Source organism: Ceratotherium simum, chromosome 4, assembly GCF_057802395.1.
Source record: "Ceratotherium simum simum isolate JZ-2026a chromosome 4, ASM5780239v1, whole genome shotgun sequence".
Taxonomy (NCBI): domain Eukaryota; kingdom Metazoa; phylum Chordata; class Mammalia; order Perissodactyla; family Rhinocerotidae; genus Ceratotherium; species Ceratotherium simum.
In genome coordinates, this window is record NC_141903.1 from 87,691,950 (window position 1) to 87,713,215 (window position 21,266).

General features: G+C 36.7%; 1 protein-coding gene across 2 annotated transcripts in view; it reads left to right on the plus strand.

Moving 5' to 3' along the window:
- Positions 1-21,266, plus strand: part of AP3B1 (adaptor related protein complex 3 subunit beta 1) — a 254,487-nt gene that overhangs the window by 33,985 nt on the left and 199,236 nt on the right. For both annotated transcript variants that reach the window (XM_004420431.3, XM_087430137.1), the window contains exon 3: positions 8,754-8,828. In XM_004420431.3, the coding sequence (XP_004420488.1) occupies positions 8,754-8,828 (75 nt within the window). The remainder of the gene's footprint in view (positions 1-8,753; positions 8,829-21,266) is intronic.

Below are 21,266 nucleotides of genomic sequence, written 5' to 3' on the forward strand. Positions count from 1 at the left end.
ATATAGAATGTTTAAAAAATATTTTTGCAATTTGTGTTGCTCTCATTCTATTTATTTTTTTCATTTAATTTTTTACATTCACAGTGAAAAAACTGGCTTAATTCAGTGATTGTCTAATGTAAAGAGTTCTGCTCTGCTTTTGTCTCAATGGAATTAAGTTAACAAAACCTGTCTTTCTCATCACTACTGTGCTTTTTATCACCACTGTCGCTGATTTTATTTCCAACACACTTTTATATAAGGTCAAAATATAATAAATTTGCATAATTGCACAAATAAACTCTATTGTAATAAGGTGACAGCACAGCTGAAACAGTACTGTTTTCTAGCAGGCAATGCCACCATATGAGAGTTTGAAATCTCCTTTCTTTTCTTGATATATTAAAGTCCAAATCCTGCTTATGAAAGATGATTATGGTTATCAATATGTTCTGTTAAAAGGTGAGTTGTTATGAAAATCAAATATATAAAAGTCAAGGACTAATTGTGTCTGTAGAACACCTGTAAATTACTTGACTCTTACATTCAGGTTTATGTCATTTGGTGTTATATAGGGGAAGTGTTGAAGATCCTTTTGTAAATTTTTCACTTGTTAATGTTATACTTTATAAATAGTAGCATTTATGGACAAGTAGTTCTTGCTTTGCATGGCTTGGATATGCACGAATTTCAGTTACCATAGTTTAGTTAAATAATGCCAGTCCCCCAACACACGGTTCAAATTTCAGTTACCATGGTATTATTAACGTGGTAATTGCATAATATAGCAACTTCACTGCTAACTCTTCAGTCCACAACTCACTATGTAGATAACAAATGTGCATGATGATCAGTGACCAATCATGTCACTTCTTTCAAAGTCTTTTAGTGATTGGTCACTGTGTATGTTATTCAGCTCATTCACATACAGCAAAGCATGTGGTTGTATTCCCTCCTTGTTTCCCAGTGAGAAACCCACTTGACATTTTACAAAAATGGAAAATTGAAAGAGGGATTTGGTCAACAAAGATGAAAATGCAGCAAAGAAATGAAAATGGTAACACTAGAAATAAAAATCAGATAGAATGTAAATGAAGTTAAAGAGAAATAGCTGACTGTGGGAATGGTGACACGGCCACTTCTTGAGAGACTCTAAATATGTAGCTGGAGGAATTTAGTAAAGGTGAACTTTTCAACATAAATCAGGAAAATGGCTGTGATGAAAAGGATGAAGATAGCCAAAGGAAGTGATGCTGCCAAAAAACTTCACATTAGAGGAATTCTAGGAGATAATCCCCAACATTGAAAGTGCAAAGGATAAACTGTTGAAAGGTGATCAACCTTGGAAAGGAGTTTGGTAATTTACCAAGGTATAGAAAAGATGCTTACTCTGTGTCTTAAATCATAAGAGTAAAGCACGCCCATTCAAAATACTCTTGATAAGTTAATTCTCACTGTTTCTAATGTTCTAAATTATAATATACTAAATAAATATTAGTTTTACTATTTCATTTTCCTATACATTTATAACTGACAGAGAGTTTTAGTGTTTTTACAAAATTTTTAAAACAGATCAATTTTAAGTTTTAATTTATTATCAAGATTGCTTTGCGTGGTTTCAGTTTGCATCCCTGCAGGTTACCATACTGCACTACCACGTAAAGCAGGCATGGCTCTTAATTATTTCATTAAACTTTGGCTTTTACATCCCGTTAAGCTAAGTTATTTCACTCAATCTGAGGATACTATTGAAATTCCTAAATATGAAAATGTAGTGTTTGGTAGTTTTTTTTATTCCTCTTTCAAACTGATGAAGAAATAAAAATCGGTATTCTCCTCATCTTGGTGAAATGCTGAACTAAGGAGAATTTGAAATATATTGTTTCAGATAGTGAACTTGTAATAATTTTTTTTTAGCAAAAATACTGATGATTTGATTATCCGGAGTCCTTGGAGGAATGCAGTGTTTTGCTATATTGAAATCTTTGATGTATTTTCTTTTAGTCAGTATTAGATGTTGAAGGTCTTTCTTGGATTAGTTCACTTGTCTTTGTGGTTATGGGATAATGAGCAAATCTGCCCTTCCTTTGATAAGATTCTTAAAATTCCTAGTTAGAGTTATTGATATATATTATTTCATAGCCATACATGTTACAGGGTATTTGGTTGGATATGTTGACTCTTAGAACATTAAAAATAATTTCAAAGTTCCAGATATTTTGGTTAAATATTTAAAAAAATATTAAAGCAAATACAAATGGTATATTATTGTTGTAGAAAAAATTGAGAAAGTCCTCAGAAGAACTAATAACATGCGTAATTCTTACTGTCTTGAGTTAATAGTTGTAATAAACATTTTGGTCTAGATCTTTCTAGATATTGCCCACCCCTCGCTCTCTTGCTCCCTTCAACAAAAATGCTTCAGTTGTGTGTATACTTTAAAGGATTTAACTTGTGGCTGACGTTGGCATCTTTTTTTTTTTGTTTGTTCTTGGGTTGGAAATTTCTTAAAGGGCCAAGATTTTTCTGCCATGTTGATGTACATCAGGACCAGTTCCTGGTAAGCAGGCCTGAGTTTTTACTAGTGATATAAAACCTATAGAACCTTAGTGGGTTTTCTGTCAGTTTTGTTCCAGAGTACTGTCTGGGTATAAATCAACAGTTGGTTCATTTTTTATTTCTTCATTTACTCTTGGCTGCTGATTCTTGGAGTTTTAGTTGGGTCTGAAACTCTGTAAGGCCTTTTTTTCCTTTCTTTTTTTGTGACTTGTAAATTAACCAGTATTTATTTATAAATTAAAAATTTTGAACTTTTTGGGATAAACCATCTTTATTGCTGTGAAAAATGAAGCCAGTTAAAATTGTTAAGAAATTAAGCACAATTTCTCCTCTTTCTTCCTAAGTTTAAAAAATTAATGTGGATTTTTGGATGTAGATTATTATTTAATTTTTAAAAAAGAACATGAGCAGTGTATAAAAACCGATCATGGTAATACACCACATTAACAAAATGAAGGAGAAAAAAAATCCACATTATCATCTCAATTTATACAGAAAAAGCATTTGACGAAATTCAAGACTCTTTCGTGATAAAACGCTCAACAAACTAGGACTACAAGAAAACTACCTCAATATATTAAAGACCATATATGAAAAACCCACAGCTAATGTCATACTCAATGGTGGAAGACTGAGAGCTTTTCCTCTACAATCAGGAACAAGACCAGGATGCCTGCTTTTGCCACTTCTATTCAACATAATATTGGAAGTTTTAGCCCGAGCAGTTAGGGAAGAAAGAGAAATAAAAGGCATCCAAATTGGAAAGGAAGAAGTAAAATTAACTTTGTTCACAGATAACATGATTTTATATTTAGAAAATCCTGAAGATTCCACAAAAAAACTTTTTTTTTTTCTTTGTGAGGAGATCAGCCCTGTGCTAACATCTGCCAATCCTCCTCTTTTTGCTGAGGAAGACTGGCCCTGGGCTAACATCTGTGCCCATCTTCCTCCACTTTATATGGGACGCTGCCACAGCATGGCTTGCCAACCAGTGCATCAGTTCGCGCCCGGTATCCGAACCAGTGAACCCCGGGCCGCCGCAGTGGAGCGCGTGCACCTAACCGCTTGCGCCACCGGGCTGGCCCCCACAAAAAAACTTTTAGAGCTAATAAAAGAATTTAGCAAAGTTGCAGGATACAAAGTCAACACATAAAAATTAGTTGCGTCTATACACTAACAATGAACAATCCGAAAAGGAAATAAAGAAAACAGTTCCATTTACAATAGCATCAAAAAATACAATACCTAGCAATAAGCTTAACCAAGGAGGCAAAAGACTTGTACCTTGAAAACTGCAAAACGTTGCTGAAAAAAATTAAAGACGATGCAAATAAATGGAAAGACATCTTGTGTTCATGGATTGGAAGACTTAATATTGTTACAATGTCAGTATTCACAAAGTGATCTACATGTTTGGTGTAATTCCTATCAAAATCCAAGTGATGTTTTTTGCAAAAATAGAAAAATCTATCCTAAAATTCATACAGACCCTGAATAGCCAAAACAATCTTGAAAAAGAACAAAGTTAGAAGTCGCACTCTTCCTGATTTGAAAACTTACTACAAAGCTACAGTAATCAAAACAGTATGGTACTGACATGAAGGTAGACATATACACACGAGAGAGAGCCCAAAAATAAACCCTTATATATGTGGTCAGATGATTTTTGACAGGTGCAAGACCATTCAATGGGGGAAAGAATAATCTTTTCAACAAATGGTGCTGGGAAACTTGATATCCACATTCAAGAGAATGAATTTAGATCCCTACCTCATATCATATATAAAATAAGTCAAAATGAGTCAAAGACTTAAATGTGAGAGATAAAACAATAACATTCGTAGAAGAAAACATAGGGTGAAAGCTTCATGACCTTGGATTTGTCAAAGGATTCTTAGATACGACACCAAAAGGCAAGCATCAAAAGAAAAAAATAGATAATTTGGACTATATCAAAATTAAAAACTTTGTGCATCAAATGACACTGTCAACAGTGTGAAAAGTCAACCCACAGAATAGGAGAAAATATTTTTGAATCATTTATCTGATAAGGAACTAATATCTAGAATATATGAAGAACACATACAACTCAGTAATTAAAAAGGAACCCAATTGAAAATGGGTGAAGGACTTGAATAGACATTTCTTTTGTCTTACTTTAGTAGTAGATATTATTAGGGCCACTTATGATTAGATGGTAAGTTATGCTAGGGAATGAGGTATCCTATATCCACTTATTGCCCAGTGGTAGCTAATGAGTAGATAGTTGTTTTCCAAAATATCTCAAGTGAACCACATCATGTTGAAATTTTTTGAAATCTGTGTTGTGTACATAGTATCATATCTGAAATAAAAAATTGCCTGGATTGATCCAATAGCAGAATGGATATAACAGAAGAGTCAGAAGTTGAAGACAGATCATTAGAAATTAGTCACTTTGCAGAATAGAGTTTAAAAAGAAAAGAAATAAAGCCTCAGGGTCTTGTTGCATGACATGAAAAGATCTAACAAATATGTCCAGAAGGAGAAGAGAAAGAGATTGGGGCAGAAAAAATATTTGAAGAAATAACGGCTGAAAACTTCCCAAATTGAAGAATGACATAAATTTGTAGGTGAAAGAAGCTCAGCAAACCCCAATAAGGATAAACTCAAAAGTATGCCTAGAGATATAGCAATTAAACTGTGGAAAACCAAAAATAAGGAAAAAATCTTGGAAGTACCTGGAAAAAAAATGATACATAACATACAAGGGAACGGTGATTTGAATAACTCCATATTTCTCATGAGAAACCGTGGCAGCCAGAATACAGTGGACCATCTTTAAAGTACTAAAAGAAAGTAACTCTTAACCCAGAATTCTCTATCCAGTGGAAATACCATCAGCAATGAAAATGAAATAGATGAAGATGAAGAAAAACTGAGTATTTCTAGCTGATCTGCTTTAATGAAATGCTAATGCAAGTTCTTCAGGCTGAAGGGCAATGATATCAAATGGATATTGAGTAAGACCAGTCAAAATGGTAAATATCTGGTAAGCATAAAGGACTACTTTTATTCTTCTAAAGTTATCCCACTGTCTGAGAGGTTTTCAAGGATGTAGATATGATATATATGATAGCTATAACATAAAGGCTAGCAAGGAGGGGGGATTAAAAGGGCCTATAAGGTTGTAAGGTTTCTACATTTTATTTGACCTGGTACAAGATTGACTCCAAGTAGACTGTGGAAGGTTTGATATCTCTCTCTCTCTCTCTCTCTTTCTCTCTCTCTCTCTCTCTCTCTCTCTCTCGTATATGTGGAAACACATATACTATGCAAATGTTAACCAAAATGTGAAAGAGCAACTCCCACCCCCACCCTAGCACTTCCCATTTCTCTTACAGTCCTTTATTTTTCTCTGTAGTACTGTCTTTTACAACCTCACATACTATATTTATAAATTGTCCCTCGCTGCTGTTAGAAGGTCCAATGGGCAAGGACTTTCTGTTGGTCACAGTTGTATCCCCAAGGCCTAGAATAGGCCCTGGCATGTAGTGTCCTCTCAGCAAATAGCTGTTGAATGAATTTGACTATAGGATTTTTTCCTCCCTCTTGTGTTAACGTCTCTTCCAATAGCATTCTGTAGAGTGAAGTTGGGGAAGCCTTGGAAGAGGGTATAATAGGACAGGATCTCTGACTTCAGGTAATCATGAATAACTGAAGGAAAGGGCCCTAGAGAACATCTAATCTGTCTCTCCTTATTTTACAGATGAGGAAGTTGAGAGAGGTGTAAAAATCATATAAAAATGTTTTAGCCACAGTATTTTGTGAACCTTCTGTAATACTTAGCAGGTTTCACAAAATACTCAAATCAAATAATATCACCGCTAAGGAAATAGAATATGAAAAGACTAGCTTGTATCAGAGTATTTTAAAGCTGTCATGTAGAAAGGTCTTCTGAGAAATTGCTAATTGGGATTATATATAATATAATATCACATAGTATTTATAAAATACTTATAATATATAATATAATTATATATATATTTATATATTTATATATATATAAATATATAAATATAAATTTATTTTTATATTTAAATTTATTTTTATATTTTTATATATAAAAATATTTTTATATTTAAATTTATAAATTTATATATATATATAAATTTATATTTATAAATTTATATATATAAATATATATAAATTTATATTTATATATATTTATATATTTATATATAATATAAATATAAATTTATAAATATATATATATTTTTATATATATTTAATATAATATAAAATACTTATAATATCACATAGTATTTATAAAGCATTTGTCCTAAATTCATAACACTAATGCCTTCTGTCTTTTTTGGGAAATTTCTTAGATATGGTGGGTAATTCATAAAGAATCCGTTTCCAAAAGTTATCCTATAGTTAAAACTTTATTTTGTGGCTGTCAAAGTCTAGACTATTAAAAGACATAAAGATATATTCTGGGCATGAGAGTGAGGGAAATGGGAATATAGGTAGACATAAAACTGAAATAAATAGAAATAAAAGATAGCACATGGGAAATTCCAAATGATAAGTGTAGATTAAAAAATTCTGGAGGAGGGGCTGGCCTGGTGGCGTAGTGGTTAAGTTTGCATGTTCCGCTTCAGTGGCATTGAGTTCGCTGGTTTGGATCCTGGGTGCAGACCTATTCACAGTTCATCAAGCCATGCTGAGGGGGCGTCCCACGTGGAAGAGCTACAGCTCTACAACTATCATACACAACTATGTACTGGGGCTTTGGGGAGAAACAAAAAGAGGAAGATTGACAACACATGTTAGTGCAGGGCTAATCTTCCTGAAAAAAAAAAAAAAGAACATGAGCTTAAAAAAAAAATTCTGGAGGAAATTAGGATTGGAGGCCATAGTGGGCAGGGTATTAGGAGATGGCTCTAGCAAGGGAGGATGATTAGAATTTGATGACACTCTAGACAGAATGCTAGAACTTAGAAAAATAAGAAGAATTGGGTTGGGGGCATGATATGAGCACAGGCATAGAGGAGCCAGAGAATGTTCTGGTAGTGAGTAGATTTTTGATAATAGCATTGGTGTAGAATAATAATGGTTGATGAGCTTAAAAGGGATATTAGTGCAAATTGTCAGAGCATTTGAACATAAAGTGAAATAGTTTGGACTCTTAGGCAGTCAGGGGCTTTAGAAATCTTTGAGGGAGGCTGACATGTGCAAAGCAGTGTTTTAAGCATGTTAAACTGTCAGTGATGTACATTATGGATAGGAGCAAATGGGACTTTTGGAAAGTCCTTTGTGAGGTGATATTGAACTGTGCTAGGATAGTAGCTGTGAGAAGGGATTAACGTGAGTGCACTTAGAAATCACAGCAAGACCTAGTTACTGTGTAGATGTGAGAAAAGACAAGATAATTCTATGGTTTCTGGTATCTGGGAAGATTGGTGGAAATAGGAAATTCTAGCATGAATGCCATTTTATTGTGAAAAATGAGTTTGGTTTTAGACACAGCAAGTTTGGGATGAGAGAGGCCTCTAATGATGTCCAGTTAGAGAGGTGGAACTAGGGCTCAGAGTTAGGGCTAGAGTTTGGGGGATTGATCCCCATACAGGTGAAAGTGAAGGCATGAGGGTGCATGAAATCCTGTGAGTTTCAGAGACTGTAGAATAGTGTAGCCTGAAAAGATGAGGTGCAGAGAAGTTTAGTGGGCAGAGGAAGAGGCCTTGGTGAAGGGAACTTTGAAAAGTAGTGGTTGGAGAAGTAGGGGAACCCATGGAAAGAAAGCCAAGGGAGAAAGAATTAGTTTGTTGAGAATAACATTTATTCCCCACCCTCCATTGCAAACGCAGTACACCTTTAATGTAAGAACTTGGAAGATAAAGAACAGTACAAATATTTAAAAAGTATTCAGAACCCCATTAGCCAGAGAAAACTGTTGTAATTGTTTTATTATATGTCTTAAATCACTTTATATTTCTTCCTTAATATATCTGTGTATTTGCGTATTTATATTGATACACAAGAGTTGTTTGTTCCTTGCTGCAGGTGGTTGGGATAAGTAAGATGATTCAAAAAGAGTTCAGCTTGTTCATCCCATAGCTTATTGCTGATTCAGTCATCTAAATATTTAATGTATGCAGAATTTATGTTTTGTTTTCAAATGACCAATTAAAAAAAAGTTTCAGCCCTAATATTCCACTTTTATCCTTCAGATGATTGCAAAAGGGAAAAATGCATCTGAACTGTTTCCTGCTGTTGTGAAGAATGTGGCCAGTAAAAATATTGAGGTACTGTTTTGATTCATAATTTTCATGATTCCTTTTGTTGTAAAAGAATCATAAACTTTTCAGTTACTTTGAAATGCAGCATGAGATTTAAGTATCACTAGATTTTTATTGTAGTTAGAATGTCCATAATCTTAAACAGATAAAATAGAATAAATAGTAGACATAATCCTAGCTTTGGATTTTTGGTAGAGAATGTGACAAGTGAAACTGAGATTAATTCACCTGGGTGATGGTTAACTCGTTGAGTATTCCTAGGGCCCAGTTTAGTTGAGATTCTGCTTTAGGTTCTTAATTTTAAGATAGTGTTATGTCTAGTGGAACAGTCCTAAGTTCCTGCAGTATCAGAGCAGAGCTTGGACTCCAGTATTATGACTCCAAATCTAGTGCTCTTTCTGGAGCATCAGAGCTCTGGTATACCCTGCCTCAGTACAGCAGGAGGTGAGCAGAAGGCAGAGTATAGTGGGAGCCTTCAGTTACTGGTCCCTGTACAGGCTTGTACCTGGAGTTTGAAATAGAGGAATCCAAAGAACTTTGAGGCCAATATTGGTAATATTGGGTTAAATGGACTAATGACTTCTAACAGAGTGCAAAAGACAAATATGAGCCAGTATAGAAACCAGTGACTAAGATGAGTGGGATGAAGAATTCGATGAAGGGAATGAGAGATTGATCTGAGCAAGTGGCTTGTATTTCAAAACAACAGAAGGTAGTAATGAAAAGGATTTGCCACATCTGTTGTGAATCTCACCTTCACCTGATGTTGGGTGGTGACTGTCTGGGGGATATGTTCAGAGGGTTTTTGAGGAGCGTGTGTTTACTTAGTAGTAAGTAGTGATATCTGCAGGAGAGTGAAAACACCAGCACACATGCTTCCTTTTTGCCCATTGCTGACAATTGTGAGCATCAAGGAATATGCCTTTTTTTTTTTGTATTTTTTTATTGATGTCCTAATAGTTGATAACATTGTGAGATTCCAGTTGTACATTATTATTTGTCAGTCACCATATGAATGCGCTCCTTCACCCCTTGTGCCCACCCCCCAACTCCCTTCCCCCTGGTAACTACCAAACTATTCTCTCTGTCTGTGTTTTAGTTTATATTCCACATATAAGAGAGGTCATACAGTGTTTGTCTTTCTCTCTCTGGCTTATTTCACTTAACATAATACTCTCCAGGTCCATCCATGTTGTTGCAGATGGGACGATTTTGTCTTTTTTTATGGCTGAGTAGTATTCCATTGTGTCTGTGTGTATATATATACACACACACACACACACATATATACAGCACATCTTCTTTATCCAGTCATCTGTTGATGGAAACTTGGGTTGCTTCCACGTTTGGCTATAGTGAATAATGCTGCAATGAACATAGGGGTGCATAAGCCTCTTTGGATTGTTGATTTCAAGTTCTTTGGATAAATACCCAGAAGTGGGATAGCTGGATCATAAGATATTTCTATTTTTAATTTTTTGAGGTATCTCCATACTGTTTTCCATAGAGGCTGCACCAGTTTGCATTCCCACCAGCAGTGAATGAGGGTTCCCTTTTCTCCACATCCTCTCCAACATTTGTTGTTTTTTGTCTTGGTGATTATAGCCATTCTAACTGGTGTAAGGTGATATCTTAGTGTAGTTTTCATTTGCATTTCCCTGATGATTGGTGATGTTGAACATCTTTTCATATGCCTATTGGCCATCTGTATATCTTCCTTGGAAAAATGTCTGTTCATATCCTCTGCCCATTTTTTAATCGGGTTATTTGTTTTTTGTTGTTTAGATGTGTGAGTTCTTTATATATTATGGAGATTAACCCGTTGTTGGATATATGGTTCGCAAATATTTTCTCTCAGCTGGTGGGTTGTCTTTTCGTTTTGATCCTTGGTACGTTTGCCTTGCAGAAGCTCTTGAGTCTGATAAAGTCCCACTTGTTTATTTTTTCTTTTGTTTTCCTTGTCCGAGTAGACATGGAATTTGAGAAGATCCCTTTATAACCAATGATGAATAGTGTACTGCCTATGTTTTCTTCCAGGAGTTTTAGAGTTTCAGGTCTCACCTTCAGGTCTTTGATCCATTTGGAGTTAATTTTTGTGTATGGTGAAAGCAGATGGTCTACTTTCGGTCTTTTGCAAGTGGCTGTCCAGTTTTCCCAGCACCATTTATTGAAGAGACTTTGCTTTCTCACTTGTATATTCTTTGCTCTTTTGTTGAAGATTAGCTGCCCCTAGACGTGAGGTTTTATTTCTGGAGTTTCAGTTCTGTTCCATTGATCTGTGTGTCTGTTTTTGTACCAGTACCATGCTGTTTTGATTACTGTCACTTGTAGTATGTTTTGAAGTCAGGGACTGTGATGCCTTCAGCTTTGTTCTTTTTTCTCCAGATTGCTTTAGTTATTTGGGATCTTTTCTTGCCCCATATGAATTTTAGGATTCTTTGTTCTATTTCTGTGAAGAATGTCATTGGCATTCTGATTGGGATTGCATTGAATCTGTAGATTGCTTTAGGTAGTATGGACATTTTAACTATGTTTATTCTTCCAATCCATGTACATGGGATATCTTTGCATTTCTTTATGTCATCATCGATTTCTTTCAATAATGTCTTATAGTTTTCGTTGTATAGGTCTTTCAGCTCCTTGGTTAAATTTATTCCTAGGTATTTTATTCTTTTTGTTGTGATTGTAAATGGGAATGTATTCTTGAGTTCTCTTTCTGTTAGTTTGTCGTTAGAGTATAGAAATGCAACTGATTTTTGTAAGTTGATTTTGTACCCTGCAACTTTGCTGTAGTTGTTGAGTATTTCTAATAGTTTTCTGATGGATTCTTGAGGGTTTCCTATATGTAAAATCATGTTGTCTGCAAACAGTGAGAGTTTCACTTCTTCATTGCCTATTTGGATTCCTTTTATTCCTTTTTCTTGCCTAATTGCTCTGGCCAGAACTTCCAACACTATGTTGAGTAACAGTGGCAAGAGTGGGCACCCTTGTCTTGTTACTGTTCTCAGAGGGATGGCTTTCAGTTTTTCCCCGTTGAGTATGATGTTGGCCATGGGTTTATCATATATGGCCTTTATCATGTTGAGGTACTTTCCTTCTATACCCATTTTGTTGAGAGTTTTTATCATAAATGGATGTCGGATCTTGTCAGATGCTTTCTCTGCATCTATTGAGATGATCATGTAGTTTTTATTCCTCATTTTGTTAATGTGGTGTATCAGATTTGCAGATGTTCAACCATCCTTGTGTCCGTGGTATAAATACCACTTGATCGTGGTGTATGATCTTTCTAATCTATTGCTGTATTCGGTTTGTCAGTATTTTGTTGAGGATTTTTGCGTCTCTGTTCATCAGTGATATTGGCCTGTAATTTTCCTTCTTTGTATTGTCCTTGTCTGGCTTTGGTATCAGGGTGATGTTGGCCTTGTAGAATGTGTTAGGAAGTGTTCCATCTTCCTCTGTTTTTTGGAATAGTTTGAGAAGGATAGGTACTAAGTCTTCCTTGAATGTTTGGTAAAATTCTCCAGAGAAGCCATCTGGTCCTGGACTTTTATTTTTTGGGATGTTTTTGATTACCGTTTCAATCTCTTTACTTGTCTATTCAGGTTCTCTGTTTCTTCTTGATTCAGTTTGGGAGGTTGTGTGAGTCTAGGAATTTATCCATTTCTTCTACATTGTCCAATTTGTTGGAGTATAGTTTTTCATAGTATTCTCTTATAATCCTTTGTATTTCTGTGGTATCCGTTGTGATTTTTCCTCTTTCATTTCCAATTTTATTTATTTGAGCCTTCTCTCTTTTTACCTTGGTGAGTCTGGCTAAGAGTTTGTCAATTTTGTTTATCTTCTTGAAGAACCAGCTTTTTGTTTCATTGATCCTTTCTACTGTTTTTGTGGGTTTCAGTTTCATTTATTTCTGCTCTAATTTTTGTTGTTTCTCTCCTTCTGCTGACTTTGGGCTTTGTTTGTTCTTCTTTTTCTAATTCTGTTAGGTCTAGTTTAAGATTGCTTATTTGGGACTTTTCTTGTTTGTTAAGGTGGGCCTGTATTGCTATGAATTTCCCTCTCAGGACTGCTTCTGCTGCATCCCATATGAGTTGGTGTGGTGTATTTTCATTTTCATTTGTTGCCAGATATTCTTTGATTTCTCCTTTAATTTCTTCAGTGATCCATTGGTTGTTCAGTAGCATGTTGTTTAGTCTCCACATCTTTGTCACTTTCCAGCTTTTTTCTTGTAGTTGATTTCTAATTTGATAGCATTATGGTCTGAAAAGATTCTTGTTATGATTTAAGTCTTTTTAAATTTATAGAGGTTTGCCTTGTTTCCCAACATATGGTCAATCCTTGAGAATGTTCCATGCATGCTTGAGAAGAATGTTTAATCTGTTCTTTTTGGATGGAGTGCTCTATATATATTTATTAAGTCCATCTGGTCTAGTTTTTCAGATTTAAGTCCACTATTTCCTTATTGACTTTCTGTCTGGATGATCTATCCATTGATGTAAGTGGGGTGTTAAGGTCCCCTACTATTATTGTGTTGTTGTTGATATCTTCTTTTAGGTTTGTTAATAGTTGCTTTATGTACTTTGGTTCTCCTGTGTTGGGTGCATATATATTTGTAAGTGTTATGTCTTCTTGGTGGAGTGTCCCTTTTATTATTATATATTGCCCCTCTTTGACTCTCATTATCTTTTTTATCTTGAAGTCTACTTTGTCTGATATAAGTATGGCAACACCTGCTTTCTTTTGTTTACCATTAGCTTGGAGTATCCTCTTCCATCGCTTCACTCTGAGCCTGTGTTTGTCTTTAGGGCTGAGATGTGTTTTCTGGAGGCAGCAAATTGTTGGGTCTTGTTTTTTAGTTCATCCAGCCACTCTGTATCTTTTGATTGGGAAATTCAATCCATTTACATTTAGAGTGATTATTGACATATGAGGGCTTACTGCTGCCATTTTTTCTCTTGTTTTTCAGTTGTTATGTATTTCCCTTGTTTCTCATCCCATGTATTTTGGACTGCTAATTCAGTTTGGTGGCTCTCTATGATGGTTTTCTCTTTATTTATCATTTGTGTCTTTGTTCTGGTTTTTGGTTTCGTGGTTGCTGTGCAGTTTGTATAAAAGATCTTGTAGATGAGATAGTCCATTCCCTGATAGCCTCTTGTTCCCTTAGTCTAAGAAGGTTTCATCCCTTTCCTCTTCCTCTTCTAAATTGTTGTTGTCACAACTTATTCCGTTACATGTTGTGAATTTGTGGCTAAAATGAAGTGATGATATGTATTTTTGATGTTTTCTTTTCCTTTATCTTTAGAGTTATAATTAAGTGTCTGCTAATGTTTTCTGATAGAGAGTTGTAATTTTTGATTTTGTCTGTCTATTTATCTGCTTGCTAATGGCTTTGTAAACCCTTTATTTTTTTGTTTCAGGTATGAGGGCTTTCTTGATCAAATCTTGTGTGGAGGGGAGTCTTGTGGCAATGAACTCCCTCAGCTTTTGTTTTTCTGGGAAAGATTTTATTTCTCCATCATATCTGAAGGATATTTTCGCTGGATATAGTATTCTTGCGTGAAAGTTTTTGTCTTTCAAAGTTTTGAATATATCATTACACTCTCTCCTAGCCTGTAAGGTTTCTGCTGAAAAATCCTCTGAAAGCCTGATAGGCCTTCCTTTATAGGTTATTCTCTTCTGCCTTGCTGCCCTTATCATTTTTTCTTTATCGTTGACTTTTGCCAGCTTTACTAATATATGGCTTGGATAAGGTCTTTTTACATTACTGGAATTAGGTGTCCTGTTGGCTTCTTTTATAGGTAATTCCAGCTCTCTCTCCAGGTTTGGGAGGTTCTCAGTTATTATTTCTTTGAACAAGTGCTCTGCTACTTTTCCCCTCTCTTCTCCCTCTGGAATACCTGTAATCCTTTTTTTTTTTTTTTTTATTTTTTGTTTATTGCAGTAACATTGGTTTATAACATTGTAAAAATTTCAGGTGTACATCATTATACTTCTATTTCTGCATAGATTACATCATGTTCACCACCCAAATACTAATTACAACCCATCACCACACACATGTGCCAAATTATCCCTTTCACCCTCCTCCCTCCCCCCTTCCCCTCTGGTAACCACCAATCCATCTCTGTCTCTATGTGTTTGTTTATTGTTGTTATTATCTACTACTTAATGAAGGAAATCATACGATATTTGACCTCCTCCCTCTGACTTATTTCACTTTGCATAATACCCTCAGTGTCCATCCATGTTGTCACAAATGGCTGGATTTCATCGTTTCTTATGGCTGAGTAGTACTCCATTGTGTATATATACCACATCTTTATCCATTCGTCCCTTGATGGACACTTAGGTTGCTTCCAAGTCTTGGCTATTATGAATAACGCTGCAATGAACACAGGGGTGCATGTATCTTTACGCATTGGTGTTTTCAAGTTCTTTGGATAAATACCCAGCAGTGGAATAGCTGAATCATATGGTAGTTCTATCCGTGATTTTTTGAGGAATCTCCATACTGTTTTCCATAGTGGCTGCACCAGTTTGCACTCCCACCAGCAGTGTATGAGAGTTCCCTTCTCTCCACATCCTCTCCAACACATGTTGTTTCCTGTCTTGTTAATTATAGCCATGCTGACGGGCGTGAGGTGATATCTCATTGTAGTTTTGATTTGCATTTCCCTGATAGTTAATGATTTTGAACATCTTTTCATGTGTCTGTTGGCCATCTGTATATCTTCTTTGGAGAAATGTCCGTTCAGGTCTTTTGCCCATTTTTTAATTGGGTTGGTAGTTTTTTGTTGTTGAGATGCATGAGTTCTTTATATATTTTGGAGATTAAGCCCTTATCAGATGTATGGTTTGCAAATATCTTCTCCCAATTGCTAGGTTGCCTTTCGTTTTGTTGATGGTTTCCTTTGCTGTGCAGAAGCTTTTTAGTTTGATGTAGTCCCATTTGTTTATTTTTTCAGTTGTTTCTCTTGCCCGGTCAGAAATGGTGCTTGAAAATATGTTGCTAAGACCGATGTCGAAGAGCATACTGCCTATGTTTTCTTCTAGAAGTTTCATAGTTTCAGGTCTTACATTCAAGTCTTTAATCCATTTGGAGTTAATTTAAGTGTATGGTGTAAGGTAAGGGTCTACTTTCATTTTTTTGCATGTGGCTATCCAGTTTTCCCAACACCATTTCTTGAAGATACTTTCTTTTCTCCATTGTATGTTCTTGGCTCCTTTGTCAAAGATTAGCTGTCCATAGATGTGTGGGTTTATTTCTGGGCATTCGATTCCATTCCATTGATCTGTGTGTCTGTTTTTGTGCCAGTACCATGCTGTTTTGGTTACTATAGCTTTGTAAGTATATTTTGAAATCAGGGGGTGTGATACCTCCAGCTTTGTCCTTTTTTCTCAGGATTCCTTTAGCTATTCGGGGGCTTTTGTTGTTCCATATAAATTTTAGGATTCTTTGTTCTATTTCTGTGAAAAATGTTGTTGGAACTTTGATAGGGATTGCATTGAATCTATAGATTGCTTTATGAAGTATGGACATCTTAACTATGTTACTTCTTCCAATCCAAGAGCACGGAATATCTTTCCATTTCTTTGTGTCTTCTTTAGTTTCTTTCAGCAATGTTTTATAGTTTTCCATGTACAGCTCTTTCACCTCTTTGGTTAAGTTTATTCCTAGGTATTTTATTCTTCTTGTTGCAATTGTAAACGGGATGGTATTCTTAATTTCTCTTTCTGCTACTTCGTTGTTAGTGTACAGAAATGCAACTGATTTTTGTATGTTGATTTTGTATCCTGCAACTTTACCATATTCGTTTATTACTTCTAAAAGTTTTCTGGTGGATTCTTTAGGGTTTTCTATACATAAAATCATGTCATCTGCAAATAGTGAGAGTTTCACTTCTTCCTTTCCAATTTGGATCCCCTTTTATTTCTTTTTCTTGCCTGATTGCTCTGGCTAGGACTTCTAGTACTATGTTAAATAGGAGTGGTGAGAGTGGGCATCCTTGTCTGGTTCCTGTTCTTAGAGGGATAGCTTTCAGTTTTTCACCATTGAGGATGACATTAGTTCTTGGTTTGTCATATATGGCCTTTATTAGGTTGAGGTACTTTCCTTCTATACCCATTTTATTCAGAGTTTTTATCATAAATGGATGCTGTATCTTGTCAAATGCTTTCTCTGCATCTATTGAGATGATCATGTGATTTTTATTCTTCATTTTATTAATGTGGTGTATCACGTTCATTGATTTGCGAATGTTGAACCATCCCTGCATACCTGGAATAAATCCCACTTGATCGTGGTGTATAATCTTTTTAACATATTGTTGTATGTGATTTGCTAGTATTTTGTTGAGGATTTTTGCATCGATGTTCATCAGTGATATTGGCCTGTAATTTTCTCTTTTTGTGTTGTCCTTGTCTGGTTTTGGTATCAGGGTGATGTCGGCTTCATAGAATGAGTTAGGGAGCTTCCCCCCCTCCTCAATTTTTTGGAAGAGTTTGAGAAGGATAGGTATTAAGTCTTCTTTGAATGTTTCGTAGAATTCACCAGGGAAACCGTCTGGTCCTGGACTTTTATTTTTGGGGAGGTTTGTGATTACTGTTTCAATCTCCTTACTGGTGATTGGTCTATTCAAATTCTCTACTTCTTCTTGATCCAGTTTTGGAAGGTTGTATGAGTCTAAGAATTTATCCATTTCTTCCAGATTGTCGAATTGGTTGGCATATAGCTTTTCATAGTATTCTCTTATAATCTTTTGTATTTCTGAGGTGTCTGTTGTAATTTCTCCTCTTTCATTTCTGATTTTACTTATTTGTGCTTTCTCTTTTTTTTTCTTGGTGAGTCTAGCTAAAGGTTTGTCAATTTTGTTGATCTTTTCAAAGAACCAGCTCTTGGTTTTATTAATTTTTCTATTGTTTTTTGGTCTCTATTTCATTTATTTCCGCTCTGTTTTTTCTTATTTCTCTTCTTCTACTGATTTTGGGCTTTGTTTGTTCTTCTTTTTCCAGTTCCTTTAGGTGCATTGTTAGATTGTTTATTTGAGATTTTTCTTGTTTGTTGAGATAGGCCTGTATCGCTATAAACTTCCCTCTTAGAACCGCTTTTGCTGTATCCCATAAATTCTGGCGTGTCGTATTTTCATTTTCATTTGTCTCCAGGTATTTTTTGATTTCTTCTTTGATTTCTTCGTTGACCCAGTCGTTGTTCAGTAGCATTTCGTTTAATCTCCACATATTTGTTGCTTTTCTGATTTTCTTCCTATAGTTGTTTTCTAGTTTCATACCGTTGTGGTCGGAAAAGATGCTTTGTATTATTTCAGTCTTCTTAAATTTATGGAGACTTGTTTTGTGGTCTAATATGTGATCAATCCTGGAGAATGTTCCACATGCATTTGAAAAGAACGTGTATTCTTCAGTTTTTGGATGGAATGCTCTGTATATATCTACTAGGTCCATCTGTTCTAGTGTGTCATTCAAGGCCAGTGTTTCCTTATTGATCTTCTGTTTGGATGATCTATCGGTTGGTGTAAGTGGAGTGTTAAAGTTACTGTCTATTTCTGTTTTTATGTCTGTTAATAATTGCTTTATATATTTAGGTGCACCTACATTGGGTGCGTAGATATTTACAAGTGTTATATCCTCTTGTTGGATTGTTCCCTTGATCATTATCTAATGCCCTTCTTTGTCTCTTTTTACAGTTTTTGTTTTAAAGTCTATTTTGTCTGATATGAGTACTGCTACCCCAGCTTTCTTTTCATTGCCATTTGCGTGGAGTATCTTTTTCCATCTCTTCACTTTCAGTTTGTGAGTGTCTTTAGGTCGGAAGTGTGTCTCTTATATGCAGCATATATATGGGTCTTGTTGTTTTATCCAATCAGCCACCCTATGCCTTTTAATTGGAGCATTTAGTCCATTGACGTTTAAAGTAGCTATTGATAAGTATGTCCTTACTGCCATTTTTTAACTGTTTTTTTCTCAGTGTTTTAGTAGTCCTTCTCTGTTCCTTTCTTCTTCTATACAGAATTGATTGTCTTTTTAGTTTGACCTCTGTCTGAAAGCTCTACTCTTTAACTCCCCTCCTCCCTCCTTTTATGTTTTTGATATCATGTCTAACCTCTTTTTCTGCGTCTGTATCCATTACCCTCTTATCATGGAAATAGATAATTTTTCCTATTCATGGTCTTCTCTTTTCCCCTTAAATCAGTCCCTTTAACATTTCTTGTAGCACTGGTTTCTTGGTGACAAACTCCTTTAATTTTTGCTTTTCTGGGAAATTTTTGATCTCTCCTTCCATTTTGAATGATAACCTTGCTGGGTAGAGTGTTTTTGGCTGTAAGTTTTTTCCTTTTAGCACTTTACATATATCGTGCCGCTCTCTTCTAGCCTGTGAGGTTTCTGCTGTGAAGTCAGTTGATAGCCTTATGGGGTTTCCTTTGTATGTAACTTGACTTTCTCTTGCGGCTTTTAGGATTCTCTCTTTATCTTTAATTCTGGACATTTTGATTATGATGTGTCTTGGTGTGGGCCTCTTTGGGTTTATCTTGTTTGGGGTTCTCTGTGCTTCCTGTATTTGGATGTCTGTTTCCTTCCTTAGGTAGGGAAATTTTCATCTGTTATTTCTTGAAACAGATTCTCTGCCCCTTTGTCTCACTCTTCTCCTTCCGGGACACCTATAACACAGATGTTAGTGCGCTTGATGTTGTCCCAGAGGTCCCTTAGACTGTCCTCACTCTTTTTAATTCTTTTCTCTTTTACCTGTTCAGCTTGGGTAATTTCTTCTAGTCTTTCGTCCAGCTCGCAGATCTGTTCTTCTGTATCCTCTACTCTGCTTTTGAATCCCTCTAGTGAATTTTTCATTTCCAGTATTGTATTCTTCATTTCTGATTGGTTCTTTTTTATATCTTCCGTTTCTTTGTTGACATTCTCACTGAGTTCATCTATTCTTCTCCCCAGATCAGTGAGCATCCTTACACTCTTTGTTTGAACTCTCTGTCAGGTAGGTTGCGCATTTCTGTTTCACTTAGTTCCTTTGCTGGGGTTTTGTCCTGTTCCCTTACTTGGAATGTATTCCTTTGCCTCCTCATTTTGCCTCTTTCCCTGTGCTTGTGTCTACGTATTAGGTAGGTCAGCTATGTCTCCTGCTCTTGGATAGGTGACCTTATGTAAGTGATGCCTTAGGTGGCCTGCAGTGTGCTTCCTTCAGTTCTCAGTGTTCCAGTGTTGACCCCTATGTGGGCTACATGTGTCCTTCTGTTATGGCCTGTTTGCTCTCCCTGTAGGTGCCCAGGAAGGCCGAGTTATGCTCCTGGCCAGCTGTTGTAATGCTCAGCTGCTTGTAGTTGTTGTGGGCCCTTCAGTCTCTTTATCAGGTGTGGGGATCCCCAGCACAGTTGGCTGCAAGTTCTAATACCACATTTGTGTTGCAGTATTTCTTTTAAATGAGTAGGCCCCCAGCATGGCGGGTTGTTAGGCTCAGGGGCTTACAATTGCCATCAGCCTCCAGCCTTTAGGTCTCTTGTGAGCTCTCTGAGGATTGCAGCTGAGTGGGGCTGGCCTCAGGCACGGGAGCACCCAATTGTTTCAGGCTTTGGAAGCTGGGGCAAACCCCCTATGTGGGTCTTTGAGAAGTACAAGTCTTCTGCAGCTGACAAGCCCTGCTGCCCACAGGTCCACACACACAGTCAACACAGTCCTGCCCCGTGTTGGCTCCCCCACCTCCTGAAGTGGACCCAGTCTCTCTACGTCGGGAGCCCCACAGACTCCACCACCGCCCCACACTTTCCACCCACTCCTTGTGCATGCCCTGCCCCACTGAAGCCAGCTCAGTTGCCAGGCTGCAGAGAATCCAGTCACCAATCTATGCAGGCCCACAAGATGCCTGAGGGCTTCTTGTTGGGTGGGGCCAGTCTCTAGGGTGGGCTGCCTGCCCTGGCTGAGCTGGATTAAATTGATGCTCTAGTGGGTGGGGCAGACCTGTGGTAGCAGGCCCCAGGGAGTACTCCAATGGCATCTGTGTCAGCACGCCCACACCAGGCCACAACAATGGCCGCCGCCAATGTCCCAGTCCCTGGAGAGGTCTCACCTCTCACCGAGATGCACTCAGGGCCTGTTAGGTGAGTCTCTTTTCACCAAAGCACTGTGCACCTTTCTGTCTGGTGATTTTAGGTTGCTTTCTGAAATGGATGAGCTTGCGCGTGGGCCCTTTAAGAGCCGGTTTCAATTTCTTTGTGAACCAGCTTTTCTGGGTGTACTCCCTAATGTTTTAGTAGCAGGCAAAGGCAGATATTATGCCACTCGTTTCAAGTGTGCTGGGTCCACAAAATGCCCACAGCGGGGCCCTCCCCGGCTCGGGGCCCCGCTCCTCCATGAGGGCTGTATACCTTTGGGCTGTTCCCGGGCGGCCGTGAGGCGCTGTGGCTCGTGAAGGCAGCATTTTTT